Here is a 17,083-nt window from a genome sequence, read left to right as displayed (position 1 = left end):
TTTTTATATATTTGTTATAAAAAATTATATTGTTCTTATACTAAAATTATTAATAATTTTAATAATTTGTTTTTAAATGACGATTTTCTAAATTCGAAAAACTTTAAATACTTAATAATAATATTATTATTATATTATATTTAATATTATTATATTATTTACTTTATAAAATTCATATTTTTATATTTAGATACATCTCAAAATGAATTAGAGAAAAATAATTCAAACGAAAAAGGACTTATGTAAATAAATGAAATCTCATTTCAAAAAACCTTAAAATAGCTATAATGACAATTTTACGCCATCTTTATCAAATTTTATACCATAACCACCATCAAATATTTCAGCAGATATAAAATTTAAATTTTGGAAAAATTATCCTATTCAGCCACTTTTAGAAGTAGAAAAATTAAATTTAGATTGAATCTATTTAAAAAAATTATCCAATAGTGATGTAATAAATAGGAAATGGATTTCATTTTCAGTCGACACTAAATTATTTTATTGTGTTACATGTATCAATGTGTGGCATTTTCAGTGGGTTCTGAATCAAAATTTATTTCTGGTTATAATGCTTTGGCAAAGTCAAACCATAACCCCTACAAAAATATTGAACGACATGAAAATTCGAGTCTTAATCAAAATGCAGTTTGCTTATCAGATTCTTTTAAAAGAATGGAAGTTTGGAAATCTGTTACTAAAAAAAACCATTTAGGACATAATAAATTATAAAGACTCCAAGAAATTTGCATAACTAAATGGTGGAGTAAAGAAAAAGCAATAAAAGCATTGTCTTCTATCATAGATAAAGAATTCACGACTAAAACTTACCTATTGAAGAAAAGTAAATTAATCACACTATTACAATTTTTGATAGAAATAAACAATGGAAATTTTAATTCATCTACAAAATTTATGACAAGAACTTTAATTGAAAAATAGTCACTTTTTAGGACTATACTTATATCGTTAGTTCTTCTTGATATATATTCTATTACCACACCAGTATCGGCAGTATCAATTTATTTACAATAAAAATCTTTGAATTACCTAAAATCATAGTCAATGATTAGTATTATGTTAAAAAAAATTTAAAAAACTTAGAAATGATGAACACTTTTTATATTTTTATAAAATATCTCAAGAATATATTAAAAAAATGAATATTTTTATTTTTTCAAATGAACCATTAATAAATATTTAAGAAGATTTTTTTGAAGAGTTTCAAAGAAAAAAATGTTTCCTGGTAAAACAGAAACAGATGAACCAAGAAGTATGATATAATTTAATAAATTCAAAAATATGGTATTTTTTATCATTGATAATTTAGAAATTAGTATTTCTGAAAGATTTATACCAAATGAACAATAAATGAAAGACTGTGGCTGGTTGGATCCAAAAAAATATTGTGATTTACAAGCTATTAATGAAATTCCAGATAATTTATTTAATGAAATAACAAAATGAACTAATGTTGGAAGAAGTGCAATACTCACAGAATTGAAACAATTTACAAATTACTACCATAGCAATATAGCATTATTCTAGAACATCAAATAAATATATCAGATCAAACGGAAGAAAATGAAATAATACATAATTCAGAATCTGAATCAAAAGTTAACTATGAATCCACTAATTGTAATAAGTGTAATAAGTGCTTATATATTAATACAGAGGAATTATCAAAACAGTCTGGACTACTCAAAAACTGATATTGTTTTCAAATGTGCTTTAATATTATCATTAACACAAGTTACATGCAAAAGAGTTTTTTCAAAATTAAAAATTATTAAAAATAGACTCAGATCAATTCTTCCTTAAAATATTCTTACTCTATTAATGCTTATATCAATAGAAAAAGATATATCCAAAAATATAAATAAAGAAAATATTATAAATGAAATTTCCAAATCCTAAGTGGAATTAAAAATGCTGCTTCAATAAATTGGTAATTTATGTACTAGTATGTATTATATTATTTTAAATTGTCTAGTTACTTAATTATATATTAATTATAAAATTGAGTTTTAATAAAAATTATTTTAAATGTTTTTATGAATTTAAAAATTTAATTTCAAAATGATGATACTTTCCTTTCCTTATTTTGATATTTGGTTTAATTTTTAAAATTATCGGGCCCCAGAAAATAATTCCTACCTGTGCCCTCAGGTACCCAGGTCGACCTTGAACAATATTATACTGTTTCATTTATATTTTCTTATTCTTTTCGCTCATCTTAAATAGTCTCAATTATAACAGTGCAGGTACAATAAGACACAGGTGTACATATTAAAAGTAAAATTATACCTATTGTATCACTATGAAACAGGAACGTCTATAAGCAATTATTATTATTTCCATAGCAGTGGTACTGAGTCATAAAAATTTAAGTGAAGCAAAATCAAAATATTTACACACCCACCACTGAGGATATTGTTTACCTCTAATAACTTTGGTTATTTATTTAATTATTTAGTATATGTATTATGTAATGTAAAAATAAAAACAAATATCCAAATAAAACCACCCACCCTATTTATTATATAAAGCGACCGCTTCAGTTCATGTATAGGTTCGGCGCCACTACTTGACATGAACTGCAAGACGCTATACCTATTTCTTACTAATAAGAATAATAAGACGACTAGTCATAATACTGTTATTCGCCGTTCCGCTACTACTTTTGATTCACGGTTAACAAGAACGACTCACGTTTTGTTATGGACAGGAGGAAGGGTTACCCACACAAAATTAACAGAATTATAACTAGATAAATTTAACAATTACTGCGGTGCTGAACGCAAGAATATAATATGTATATGTTACAGCTATTTGTTTTTTATAGTATATTATGAACAATTAATTAAACACTAATATGCGGGAACCCAAAACAAATACATAAACATATGAAATATAATATAAATATGGTTTTGGGTGCAACGACCTCAAGTACCGCAATATATATAAAAAAAAAAAAAAATAATAATGGGTACGAATAATTGAACATCAAAGTTCGCAATACCAAATAATACAATAATAGGTTTAAGTGGCCACTGACCACGAGTAAAGAAAAATAATAAGTCGGTATAACCGAATATGATACGACCTGACAGCGACAGCAGTGATTGGGCACCTCGAAGGAACGGCTACTTAAAACTAACAAGGCAAACCGTTCAGAAGTTGGATAGGAACAATTGAACTTCACACATCGTCATCACACGAGGTTTTATTCGCTGCGTAAAAACGAACGAAAGTTACATTGCGTTCAGTTTGACCGTTGGAAAAAAGACAAAAGTGAAAATATATATAAAAATATAAAATTGTAGACCGACACCATGGATAGCAATCTGATCTCGCAGGACACTGGAGGAGGGAACTTGCTACTTGCTAGGACTGTATAGTATCAATTCGCCACATCTATAGTGTCCCAGCAAAGCTTATTTGGCGGCAAACCGTACCGCGTTCAAACAACCGTATTGTATGATATTATTATGAATCTGTGATCTAAATTCTGAAATGTACCTACCGATTTATTTAGTATTTTTGTATTACAGAGCTTCGATGACACGAATATACAGAGATCTAACGGCAGAAATAAAATGGATCTGTCTATACGATACTAATATTTATAGTATTTATAGTATTTCACGTTGGTTTTTGTGAAAACGATCCAAAAAGTGACAAACATTTTTAAGGTAATTACAGTATATTTCTTTAGAGTTATTTCTATCAAAGAAGACCACTAAAGGCAAATAATTTACAAAATAAATTCACACATAATTTTATACTAATTTTATGGTATGCGCTTATTTCGACTTACATTGATTAAATTTTTGACGGAATAATTTGTATGTTCTTTTCCATTATCCTAAAAATTTAAACAGGTATGATGAATATGTCCTAATAATATTATGCTATATAAATGTAGTTTTTATTTAATATTAAATTGATTAATTATAGATTAATTTTTAGTCGTCAAAAACCAAAATAAAATACACCTGTCTTACTTTGAATGAATTAAAAATGAAAATACAATAGCTTGCAATTTCGATAGCAGTTAATTTTTATCGTTTCTTCTTTATAAGTCCTTATTTTGTGTAATTTTCCAATCAAAATGCACTATACAAATAAATTAATGTCAAGCAATTTATATAAAAACATAAGTTTATATTGAAGCCTAACTATAATAATGTATATATTTCGTTTGTGTTTAGGTTTTTTGGCATGTGTAATAAAATCTTTTATGCTTTGCTATCAGCCCTACATGATTTACTAAAATTAAGAAAATCACCGAGTTGATTTATAAATCATTAGCTGTTTTTATATTTTATAATTAAATTGTTCATGTGTTATTTTTACTGTCTACTAGCAACATTAGCATATGCTTAAAGGAAATAGATATTTCTATATTTCAATGTAAATATTAGATATAATGTTAAACTGTGTATATTGTATCTATATACTCCTAGAATAAAAATAAAACTTAAAAAAAAATTACATAAATAATAAACATTATAATACTATCTGTTTCATTATTTATTATAATCTATATTATTTATGTATTAAACATATTTATTTTGTCTAAAACTCCTTGTCGTCAATCTAATAGTGTCATAGTAAATATAGGTATCTAAGTAATTGAGTGGATCATGTCAAGATCACTGGAAAATGTCGTGTTTAGCTCTTAACAACAAGGCAAAATAATAATTTAATGTTAAGGATGCCTTCACAACTAAATGTTGGATAATAATATTTATTATATTAATTTTATGAAATTATGAAATAATAAATATAACTTAATTTATATCGAATAATGTATTTTTGCTGAACATATCAAAAGATGAATAGAATAATATAATAAAACTATAAATGTATAATAATATAATTGCTTGATTAGCAAAATACAGTAAAATATAACAACAATATTTGAATGGTCATGCAATAATAACAATAATAAAAGAATAATGCATGATTAATATACAAATGAATATAAAATATATGTATAATATAAAAAATATGCTTGATTAGCATGCAATAATAATATAATGTAAATTTAAATAGCAATTCAATAATAATATGATATATAAACGACTCATTAGCCGATTACCTGGCGAGCTGTTGTCCGTTAGCGGCTTTGAACCAGAACACTACCGTCTCAGGATGCACACACTTGTACAATGAAAAATTACAATATTATAATAATTAAAAATGTGGCAATCCCGAGAACGTGCGACTAACGAGCCAAGAGCTCAGACGAATAATTCACTGAAAACATAATTTACATGCTTTCATATATTTTCGATGACATCCTGAATTGTGAAAATAATATTAATAATTATACAAGCCAAATGGCAGAACGATACTTACGACATTTTAAGAACAGGAAACGAGCTCGAATACAAACAAATTTCGAAGAAAAATAATGTTATAAAATTTTATGAATTTGGTGCAAAAAAAAAGCTGAAGAACATACGAGCATGGAGCATAAGACAACGAAGAGAAAACCAGGAATAATATATTTAATAAAATAATTTAAAGTATTGTTACCAAACTTTTAGAAAACTAAGAAAACTAAAAACATTTAATGAAAATTGCGCAGTAATAAAAATACAACCAGTACACCTTAAACACTTGAATATAATTAAATTGCAGAAATTTGGTGGTAATGACAGCATAACAAAAGTTTTGAACAATATGAAAAGTGAAAACACAAAAATTTAAAATACATGAAAAATAATGTAAAAATATAGCCATCGGAAATGTTGGAATACGCACGTTGCCTACCAACCAACGGCCAGATAACGGCGTACCTGATCATAGTTGACAGTGGGACCACGCACGCATTCCCGGCACAAATATTGCACCAGTGTATATGTTCATAATTATTCTACTTGTAAGAGAAGCGAACAATAGTAATTAGATAAAATGATATATTAATTAAAAAAAAAAAAACCCACTAAGATTTTTAATAATATTTTTCTTCTTATTGTGCATTATTGTGTTCACAAAATTATTATCAATACCTATTAGATAATAATATTATACTTTGTATATCCATTTGTAATAATACTATAAAATTAAACACAAAATAAAAAATTTAATTAACACAACTATAAATTAATTCATAATTATATAAAAAACAAAGCACATTCTATACGTCTAGAAATCACATAATTATAAGTGTAAAAATAGATATAGACATGGCTATTTTTATTAATTGAATGAGAAAGGAAAATAATTTAAAAAAATGTTTTCTTTTTTTTTATACCTAGTTGATTTATATAAACCATTAGCTGTTTTTATATTTTATAATTAAATTGTTCAATGTTCATATTATGTTATTTGTACCGTCTACTATGCGGCCAGCGAAACTAGAAGCTTGACTGTCACGCTCCTGATGGCTGTTTTTTATTAGAGCAACGAAGAATGGTTTACCGCATAAAATAATTTCAAACACTTTTATACTTGATATATAGACCTGTTTCACAGCTACTCAACGGTCCCGTACAATACGCGCGCGTATCGTATATTCATACGTGTGGTTATGAAACGGGCATTTACTATAAAGACATAACATTTTATATTTCTATATTACACATTTTTTATTAACTTATTATCACATTATCAAACATAAAATAATAATAGTAACATTTAAAATATTTACAATTGTTTTTGAATTTTAATAAATTACATTAAAATTTACTCATCGTCGCTCGAACTACTGTCATCTAGATAAATTGTTGATATTATCGGCTCTAATGTTTTGTCCCTCAGTCCTGCTTTATAGAAATCTTCCTCCTGAATTTTCATACAATGTTCACCACATTTGGCCCAATCATCAGCAGTTACCGCGTCAATTGCTTTATTGACAAGTGCCTCAACGTCAGCAATTTTAAATGTGGAGTTTTTTTCAGCCACTCTCCCTTTTAATTGTACCTAAATTAACTCTATTGGATTATACTGACAGTGCAGCCACAGTGGTAAGGTGGAAGTCTTACCACTTCATGTCCCATTTGGTATGTCAATTGATCCAACTTATAAATTTTTCCACGCGGCATCGCAAGTTTGACTTTCGCCAGTAGTTCATCAAGTGATTCTACGGGAGAAAACTCTATATTTTTTTCGCGCAACCATTGCTGAACATCCGCTTTTCTACTATTTAACTTCGGGTAGTCCTCAAGTAATGCAGAATGATAAGATGCGTTGTCCATAACAATAATACTGGGCTCTTTCAAGTTCATTAGCATTTGCAAATACCACTTTTCAAAAATTGTAGCATTTATTAGCGAATGATAATCTTTGGTATTGCCAGAGTTACAGCGAAAAATTAATTTTGCATCTTTGACAAAACCAAAGGAAGGAGACCCAGCATGACAAATTATAAGGCGACTGCCTTTCCCTATAGGTACTTTATTAAAGCCCTCTGTATTTTCGTGGTTTTGCCAAATATGTCCCCGAGTATGATTTTGGTTAACACAAGTCTCGTCTAAATACACTATTGGTCGAATATCACCATTTGTACGAAATTCGTTCATTTTACGTAAAAATTTTACGCGTGCAGCTACTATGTCCGATTGCTCCATGAGAAATTTGCGACCGTCATTACATCTTTTATATTTAAAATTAAGTTTTTTCAAAATGATTTTTACTGATGATTTTGACCCCCGGTAATCAATTTTTTCTCACAATGCCGCTAAAATATTTACACTAGTGGGAAATTCTCCCTTGTCATAAAAACTGTGGACCACCCTTCTGACCACTTCGCTGTCGAAATCGTCAAGATCGGTGACAAGTTTTTCACGACTATAACGTTTTCTAGGTGATCGAAATTTAATATCTGTAGAACTTCCGACACCTAACTCTTTTTTAACACCAATAGATATAATTTTGAATTCCTTACAAATTCTCTGTACAGTAGACCGACTCACCGCACAAGCATCTGCCGTCCTTTCTTGACATAGTCGGGAAAAATTTGCCACTTCCGGCTGGTCTTCTTTACTAGCTAACATTTTAAAATAATTATACACATTGTATATGGGTTTTTTGGTTTGTGAATGAATATCTGGCCGGATCGACATTTCAATTTAACAATAAACGCAAAAAAAAATAGAGAAAAACCACAAAAACAAAAAACAAAAATGTACAAACAAACAATATGTAACAGCCGTAAGCCGTATATAAGAAATTCGTAACAAACTCAGTTCAAATTATAACAATCAACACACACGAAAAACACGTTACACGAAGCAAAAATGTCTAGTGACTAACATATAGATCATATATTATAGAAAATGGTTTAATGGTTAGAGATTTGTATTGAAATCTACAGGTATTCGGCATGCGACAGTCACACTATAGCTGGCTATTATATGTTATACCTACGCTATTGTGCATTTTCGGAAGGTACTCAAAATTGTTTATAAAACAACTATAACAGCCTTAACGCTTGTCTGTAATGCAGAAAAAAATCTAAAACTAACCATATCCACTATAATAAAAAATATTCATTTTGAAAAAAAAAAAAGATCACGCGGCTGCATAAACAACCAAAATATTTGGAACCCCTAGTTTTCACGAAAACGACTACTAAGTGCGTGACGGTCAGCTTCTATGCAGTTTTGCTGGCTGCACTTATAGCAAAAATAATAGCATGTATGTTGCACTGTTACTGATCCTGCGACGATTGGCGGTTGTTAGCAACGACTCGCATGTTATGAAGGATACAGGAGCGGAGTGGATTACCCAAAAATTTATATTAAATAATATTCCAAATAATAATATTTTTTTATTTTTTTTTATAAGCTTCTACAGGCCATTAAGGCCCTTCGCTGCTTCTACTAAGCCTCACCATCGGTCTCTGTTGTCTACATCCTCAATTATTGCAGTTTCATCTACTTGCATTAAGTCTTTCTTTACCTGATCTATCCAACGCTGTCGGGGTCTTCCTCTATAATAATAATAATAATAATTTTAATTACAATAATTATAATGACCTGGTATAGAGCGTCCCGGGAGTAATTATCAATGACTAATATATTAATAATAATAATAAGATTAATAATTTTTGTAATTCAAAATATAAATGTACGTTTCAGATATGTCTTTTTGATTAAGTTATGTATACTTTTTTCACAATAATTAATCAAATGTGGCCTGGTGTGGCACGGTGATTGGCCTCAGTCGCTAACGTGGTCTGAAGTCAAACATCGACCGGTGTTGTTAATAACTCTCGAATGGGTGACAATCCTCGTCACATATAAACGTATTTCAAAAGCAGTAACCCTCCCCTTTAAGCCTTAAAAAACCAAAATAATCATAATATATAGTTGATCATATTAGAATATTAAATTAAGTAATTAAGTTCATATAATAAAACAATTATACAAAAAGTGTTTTTTTAAAAAACTTTTTACGTTTTAAACTTAGAATAAATGCAAAGTCGACCTATGTATTTTAATGGTATTGCATTTTTACGTATTAATAGTACTATAGAATATATTATATTAATCTCAGTAATTCAATATAGTGCACTTTAAATTTTCAAAAAGATTTTCATTACAACAGAATATACTATAATAAAGAAAAAACCATTTAATGAAAATAATATAAAAATATATTAAATTCAATTAAAGAAAAAATGTTTCTATTTAAAAATTACTAACGGAAAAATATGTACTTTTGGTTTAGATATAGTTTTGTATTTCCAAACGATATACAATAAATTATGTAGGGTAATTTACCAAGTATGGTCATCTGTATTCTAAACTTCAATTTTCAATTCATTCAAACATTTCTAAACTTTATTTAAAATTATTAATATTTTTTAAAATACTTATAATACTTATATAGACTAATTCAAATACTTAGACTCTTATAGCCATTTAATAGGAGTCCAGTGAGATGGAAGTAATTAAAAATATGCTATTTAAAAATAATTAGCAACTGAAAAATCTGAAAATCAGAATTTCAAAAAATGCATTGAAACAATTGTTTGAACATACCAAGTAAATCACACTGCAATATAATATTTTATATTTTGTACATAGGTATTGCAGTATTAATTATTATATATTATTATATTAATCATTGATACACGTCCACGACAATCATGTAAAGGAAAGTCGGTCGTTATAATGTCATATCATCATAATTAGTGATCGATGAACGGAATACCTAACCATAAAGTATCTAGATAGGTACCTATAATAGGTATAGCGTATAAATACGATCCCTTAGAGAACGACGCTACACGTCTGTTGATATGCACATATATAATATAGCCATATATACATATGTATATGAATATAACGTATAAATCAAAAATTTTAATTCACCCATCCTTAGCTTCTGCAGCAAACCACCTCCACCCCATATTTTCGTCGGTAAAAGCACGAGTCGCACTCACGCTTGTGTGTGTATTTATGTATATAATTAACATTTATATCCGGACCGCGAGAGAATGGGAAAATATCACACGATTAACACGTTGTTCGGGTGGTTTTTTATTTTTCGTTAGCCTTCGTTAGTTTTATATATGCAATAATAAATTATTACCATGCCTCTATATATGACGGTGCAGGTACGCGCAACGAATTTATACATGTATATACATCCCTCGGCAATAGCTAAAATTAAAAAATAATAAAATGAAACAGTATAACAAAATATTCAACCACTTAAATAAATATTGGATACAAAAAATACACACCTACGATTACGGTTGTATCCTTCATGCAGCCATTAACAATTGTAGTCAATAGGGCGGGGGAAATTTTAACTCTCCGCTATTGAAATGTTAACTTTATAAGATATTTTCATTAATATGTAGCCAAGTAAAATAACTATATATCACATATATGTACTGACATGTATTAAATAAAGTTCAATATCATGGTTTATGATGGAAATTAATAATTTTAAAATGTTCGCATAACTTGCTGTAAAATTAAATATCAAAAAATACCTATATTGAGGCCCAAAAATCAAAATTTATAATATATTCTCATTTTTATATTTGATTATATTTTAAATACGCGCTGTAATATGAAAACTAACAGAATAAAATAAAATATTCTGAACATATAAATTGCTATATTCTGCGATAGTAAAACGACTAAGAAAATGGAGACGGCCGTATATAACACGTCGTGTTAATATGTGAGTATAATGTTTTCTTAACAATTTAATATATGGATGTCAAATGAATTGAGCCCTAAATTGTTTTAGTTATTTAGTTACGGTACATTAATTGAGATTTAAATTATAATACTAGTTGAGTCCATGTTGTATTACTAATTGAGTCTCGTAAAACTTTGGATAAGAAAAATGACATTTGATTTTTTTACATCATCTGTAAAAAAACATTTTACAAGTATATTTAAACATTTTTATTTTAAGCTAATAGGTATGTATAATATATAATTGAATTGTTTAAAATAATATAAGCAAATTTAACATGTACCTATAAACTTATTGCACCGATAAAAATTTGGGCTACAAGCTTATTTTGTACAAGCAAATCTTAATATTTATTTTATTTCTAGCATTTGAATTTTTTTTTATAGTTTCGTTTTCTTTACTATTATAAAGTATCATAAATTTCAACGATTTATTTATGAATTCATTATTTAACAGTGTTGATAGTTTTATTTGAACTAGAACAAGTCGTACAAAATAAAAAAAATCTACGAAATTAGAATGATATAATATTTTACTTTTATCAAGTGTGGGGATAAGATTAGTATATTTATCGTTTATCGATCGCAGACTCTATTGATAGATCTCTCGTTTACTCGTAGGTACCGGAACCATAGGCACAACTAGACCAATATTTTTTAGGGATTCACAACTTTTGAAAAGCTTTCAAAACTATAACTATAAATTATAATGTATACTGCAGCATTGTCGTAATAATTGTGTTACTATTATAATTACGCATCTGTGACCTGCTCTATACCTTCAAACAAATCAGTGCTGTAATAGATGCCATTGACAATCATTAATCATTAATTTAGTTATTTAGTCAGTAAGCTTAATAATTTTACAAAACTTAATTTTTTTACAATACTATTTCAATCTTACCAACTAAACATATCGGAATTTACCTCAAACATTTTTTTAGAATTTTACCTAGGAACACAAAACACAAGCGTTATGTCATTGATTTATTATAATTATAATATATTAATATGGGTTTCTTATGAAGACTCGTAGAATTATACTTTTGAATTTTGACTGCCTTTTTCATAATCAAACAGTCATAACAATCATAATGTTTGTTAATTTATATACCTACGTATCATTCATAGCACGTTAGCTATAAATTAATCGCAAATGGCCCAATAGCTAATGTGCGTGAGTTAGTCTTGCTTAAAACGTTCCACACCTTGAAGAAAAACTAATTTGATATCTATAATAATATGATATTAATTTTTTTAATGTAGTTTCCATGAAGTTTGCATTTCCATTATATTATTTTGACTGTTAGCATATAAATAAAATTAACTCAACCGGTATTACTACTATGCGTGATGTACTGATGTTTATTATATTATAATGTATATAAGTTTATATACTCGTACATCATTTATGTCATCGTTGAGTTTATTTACTACGTATAAAATATGTAAGTGAAAAGATTTTGTGGCGTAAATATTATTTGTACGATGATTGCCAAAAAATCGACAATTCTTGTTCAGATGCCAGCCGTAGCATTAAGAGTAGTTCTGTCAGCTGTCGTCGACTTTTTTACCACGTTTCCTTCACCAGATGCCCAGATGGTTCTAAATTTAAGCGCGAATACAATTGTTAACACGCGCTCGCCACTACCGACGTGTGATATGACATATATTATATTAAATTTTACATAAATCATAAAATATTGTACAACATTATTGTTGTTACACTACTAAAATAGTTTAATGCATAATACATCAATATAAGTAATGTGATGTGACTTAATAATAATTAAAAAAATAAAATTAGATTGACTATTACATACGATGGATTACATATTGATTATGTAATATATTTTTTCGTTTATTTTAATCAATTGATACATATTAAAAATTACACGGAACAGTATCTCAAAAGGTATAAATGCATAATAAAATTGAAATATATATTAGTCGTCTTTTGTTTTATTATATGTATATTTTTTATTTGATTCAAAATAAATATAATATATATATATATAGGTAAAAAACGGTTATCGAAAAAAAACAAGTAGGATATTTAATAATAATGCCGCGTGTAAACAATATAATATATAATGGGACATAATTTGTGCGTTATTTTAAAACCATTTACATACATACCGCTCAGATAATATTATTTTAATAATAATTACGACAATATGACACACACACCATAATAACAATAGTAATATAATGACCGCTTACAACCACATACACCGCGACTGCAAGCTCGACTTTCAGATAACAAATCGCAACGCATTACTCTATTAATAAATGTGTGAACATAACATAATATATTATATAAATAATTATAATATTATATTATATTAAATGGTACTCGTATGGTGCAATTATTTGCCGATGATGATCTTCCTGCCAGCGCCTATGTTTTGGCCCGCTTGCGTGGCGCCTTTGTTTTGTCCAGCCTGCAACCCGATGATGGTTTGGCCGGCTTTCAGGGTTTCCTCGGAGAATTCGCGTTTAGCTTCATCGGAGGGTTTTGGTCCCAAGTAAGGTCCCTTCCATTCCGGATGTCTGTACGTCTACACGGTATCATAATTAATAGTGTTGTATAAGCATTTTTTAATCATCATCAAACGCGCATAATATATAATATGTAAATAATTTAGTCGGCGGATAAAGGCGGTTTACGAATATTATACATGCGACAATGTCGACGTAACATACGTATAATGGTCGACTTTCTTACCTCGCGGCCCAGAGCGAACAGCGTCATTATGACTTGGGAGAAGTCCTTGCATTCCCATAGGTCGACGGTCTGAAAAACGTCAATGTCCGCGACTCCGTACTGTTTGATGGCCTTCTGGAAACTGCAAGTGCGAAAACACATGATAATTCATTACGATATCACAGTTATAAGGTTAAACGTGAGGCTAAAAATAAAACACTACGTATTACACTTCGAATTTTCGATCAAAAACCTGTCACCCTTGTGGATGGTTGTACAGTTCAAAACACCCACCCACAAGTAAATTGTTTACGCCTCCTTTCGCCTGTCGGAACTTCCACCATACACCGTCGTCACGGTTAACTATTTACAGACACACGTACAAACACACACACATGTATATATATATATATATATATATATATATCGTACAAGTATCATGTAAATAGTACGCGAAGCTCAGATGCTACCGTATATCTATATATAAATATATTATCGATAAATGATTATAATACAATGTCGAAATCGAAACATATATACATATATATTATATATATTTGTATGTGTATAATAGACTTTGCTACAATATATAGGTATACACACAATACGTGTTCGTTTTATGTACATATATATATATATATTATACATGACAGACTTCGCACCTATATCTTGTAAAACTTGAAGTTAGAACTTCTTTGCTGTCGCCCCCGAGCACAATTCCCATATTATAATGTTATATTTTATTATTATACACGCTGTACTTTATGATTTATGACTCGAAAAACTTTTGCGCGTTAAGTCGCTCTACAGCGACCCGCTTAAAAGTTTATTTCACCGCGTGTATACAAGCATATATAAAAGTTTGTGCTGCCGCGAGAACTCTAAACGTTAAAATTTACTTAGCGTGACACGACACTCCCGAAATTATAAATGCACGCGCGGTCCCAGAATAAATAACGCCTCATAAAATTATTGTTCCAACCGTCTAGGCTATATTGTGTTCGGTTCGTATTCGGTATTGTATGGATAAATATTTAAATATTTTATATTACCTGCGTAGAGGGTAAAAAAATATAATTTAACGTCAAGCTATGCCTGCTATCCATTCAAAATGTTTTTTATTTATAGGTATAGGAGCACGAATTCTCTCGTCGAAAACTCTTCAAAAATATATCGCGATTGTTCCATAGCATTGAACTTGAGGTGAAATTTTGCGCTAAATCAGCAGTGTAGGATTAATCGAGATTTTTTCATTATAGGTACAAACTGTATACACTCAAAAACTGAATTTATCGGTCACGATGCCACGCGTGCACTCGTGTGTGTAAAATAATAATAGTATAGTTTTCCGCTACAAAAAAGTTTATGGAGGAGATGGTTCAGGGAGATTCATACCACCCTTTCCCATAATTACCCTTGATTCGAAATAGGGACACACAGACACGACACGACGCCTAAAGTTAAACGAATAGTCTACACGCCGTTTAATCATTATTGATGGTCACCATTATCGCCCCCGGAACATGTATACCTAGCTATTTACAAATATGATATACAATAATATGTACAACAAGAATGCTCTGCAAAAGTTTGCTTGTAATATATTGTGTTTATTCATATCCGAAATACACGACTTTCGATTAATTGGGGTATTTACGGTGTATCCACATCATAATATACTAAATGGGATGCAGGGTCTCATAGTATCAACTTATTTATGAAGCGAAAAAACCAAAACATGTGGAACGTTGTTTGAATTTGATTATGATGTTATTGTATTATATTTTATATTATGTATACCTAAAAACGAAATCGATCAAAAAGCTTAATTTTTGATCCACATAAACATAAGTGTACATCGTTAATATTCAATTACAGGAATTGAATCAAAAAAATTGTTCTAAAATAGTTTTCTCGATGTTAACATGTAAGTTGTAGAACACGTAACATTGTTTTAATCGGATACAACTGATATATATTGTTTTAATATTAGACTCGTAATAAAAAAAATGTTTGAATAAAATATAATCTGTTTAAAAATTGCAATGCATGACTCACATGTTAATGTTTTCCATCATTTTGAACTGTCCACCGGTAGTGTTGTATTTGGTTACACTTCCTGGGCTAATGGTGTTGATGAGTTTGCACAGTACTTGGCCATCTTTGATGTATTCTTCCAATGGAAAGCCTTTGGGAAATTTATATCCCAACACCGCTTCCATCCATTCCTGGGCTTCCTTCTCTTGTTGGGGGTCTCGCTTGGAAGCGAGCTGTCGAGTAAAAAAAAAAAATGAAAATCGTTTTACACGTTATAATATAGCTCTATTTGAACTTCAATGTCGCCATTGACATTCACAACAATATACTAATATATATATATATATATATATATACACATGATATATAATATTGTATATAATAACACTACAACGATATAACTATTGTATAGTATTTCGGACGACTTACTTTAGCGCGAACTGCACGTTCCAAAGACATGAGTATTACGAGGATACACACGTTGCAATAACAATGCGAAAACAATGAAAATATGCGTAAGCCCGGAGGAACAGGTGGACGTACGCTTGTTCGAGGTTTGGCTGACAGATGAAAATTGAAAATCGCTCGAAACTGTGATCCCTTTATATACGCTCGCGGGTGCGGCGGCAACTGGAGAGATTTGACTCGGAAATAGATCCATACTGACCACACTGTGTGTATATTAATACGTTTATAGAATATGACACACGTCTAAAAATAATGCGTGACCATGGTCATATTGGTATACACAGTCTCCTTCACTGTGTTATGCTATACGTAATGAATCGCATGACAGTCCGTCCCACTAGGCATGACCCGTTTTCTTAAAACGTGTGTTCGTTTTTTCATGTTAAAAACGAATTCTTACGGAAAAAAGGGACTTGGCCGCGCTAGACCGACTATGCGTTGCTGGCGCGTGTTTTTCGAACGCGCGGTATAACATTTAATATCACTGCGGATGAGTCATGTCTTAGCGAATACTTTTCTCGTCACTTTCTTTATATTACGTACTATATATTATGATAAACAGATAAAATATACATATATAAGCACAAATAGCAAACATTTTACGAGGGACTTAAACAGTTATTCGTATAATAGTGGTTTAATAAAATGAAGCGCAGCACCACGCCTTCCAACTATAATTATTGACGCATAA

The 17,083-nt window shown here is 29.5% G+C and overlaps 1 protein-coding gene across 1 annotated transcript; it reads right to left on the bottom strand.

Annotated features, from left to right (window-relative positions):
• Positions 1 to 13,463: 13,463 nt before the first annotated feature.
• Positions 13,464 to 16,507, bottom strand: LOC112597533 (muscle-specific protein 20). Its single transcript, XM_025343617.1, has 4 exons — positions 16,354 to 16,507; positions 15,946 to 16,157; positions 13,909 to 14,029; positions 13,464 to 13,741 (listed from the first exon to the last, which is right to left on the bottom strand). The coding sequence occupies exons 1-4, from the start codon at positions 16,381 to 16,383 to the stop codon at positions 13,550 to 13,552; spliced, it is 555 nt and encodes a 184-aa protein (XP_025199402.1). The 5' UTR covers positions 16,384 to 16,507; the 3' UTR covers positions 13,464 to 13,549.
• Between the last annotated feature and the right edge of the window lie 576 nt (positions 16,508 to 17,083).

This window comes from Melanaphis sacchari, unplaced genomic scaffold (assembly GCF_002803265.2).
Source record: "Melanaphis sacchari strain LSU unplaced genomic scaffold, SCAv2.0 Contig0_pilon_pilon, whole genome shotgun sequence".
Lineage (NCBI taxonomy): Eukaryota > Metazoa > Arthropoda > Insecta > Hemiptera > Aphididae > Melanaphis > Melanaphis sacchari.
The sequence above is the reverse complement of the archived record's forward strand: the minus strand, read 5'-3'. Positions and strand labels throughout refer to the sequence as shown.

Bases quoted from the DNA above. Each gene is read 5' to 3' on its own strand.
- LOC112597533 (XM_025343617.1), bottom strand. From the start codon at position 16,383: ATGTCTTTGGAACGTGCAGTTCGCGCTAAA. The intron at 14,030-15,945 runs GTGAGTCATGCA...TCGCACTTGCAG, and splicing joins ATGATGGAAAACATTAACAT to TTTCCAGAAGGCCATCAAAC. The intron at 13,742-13,908 runs GTAAGAAAGTCG...GATACCGTGTAG, and splicing joins TGTTCGCTCTGGGCCGCGAG to ACGTACAGACATCCGGAATG.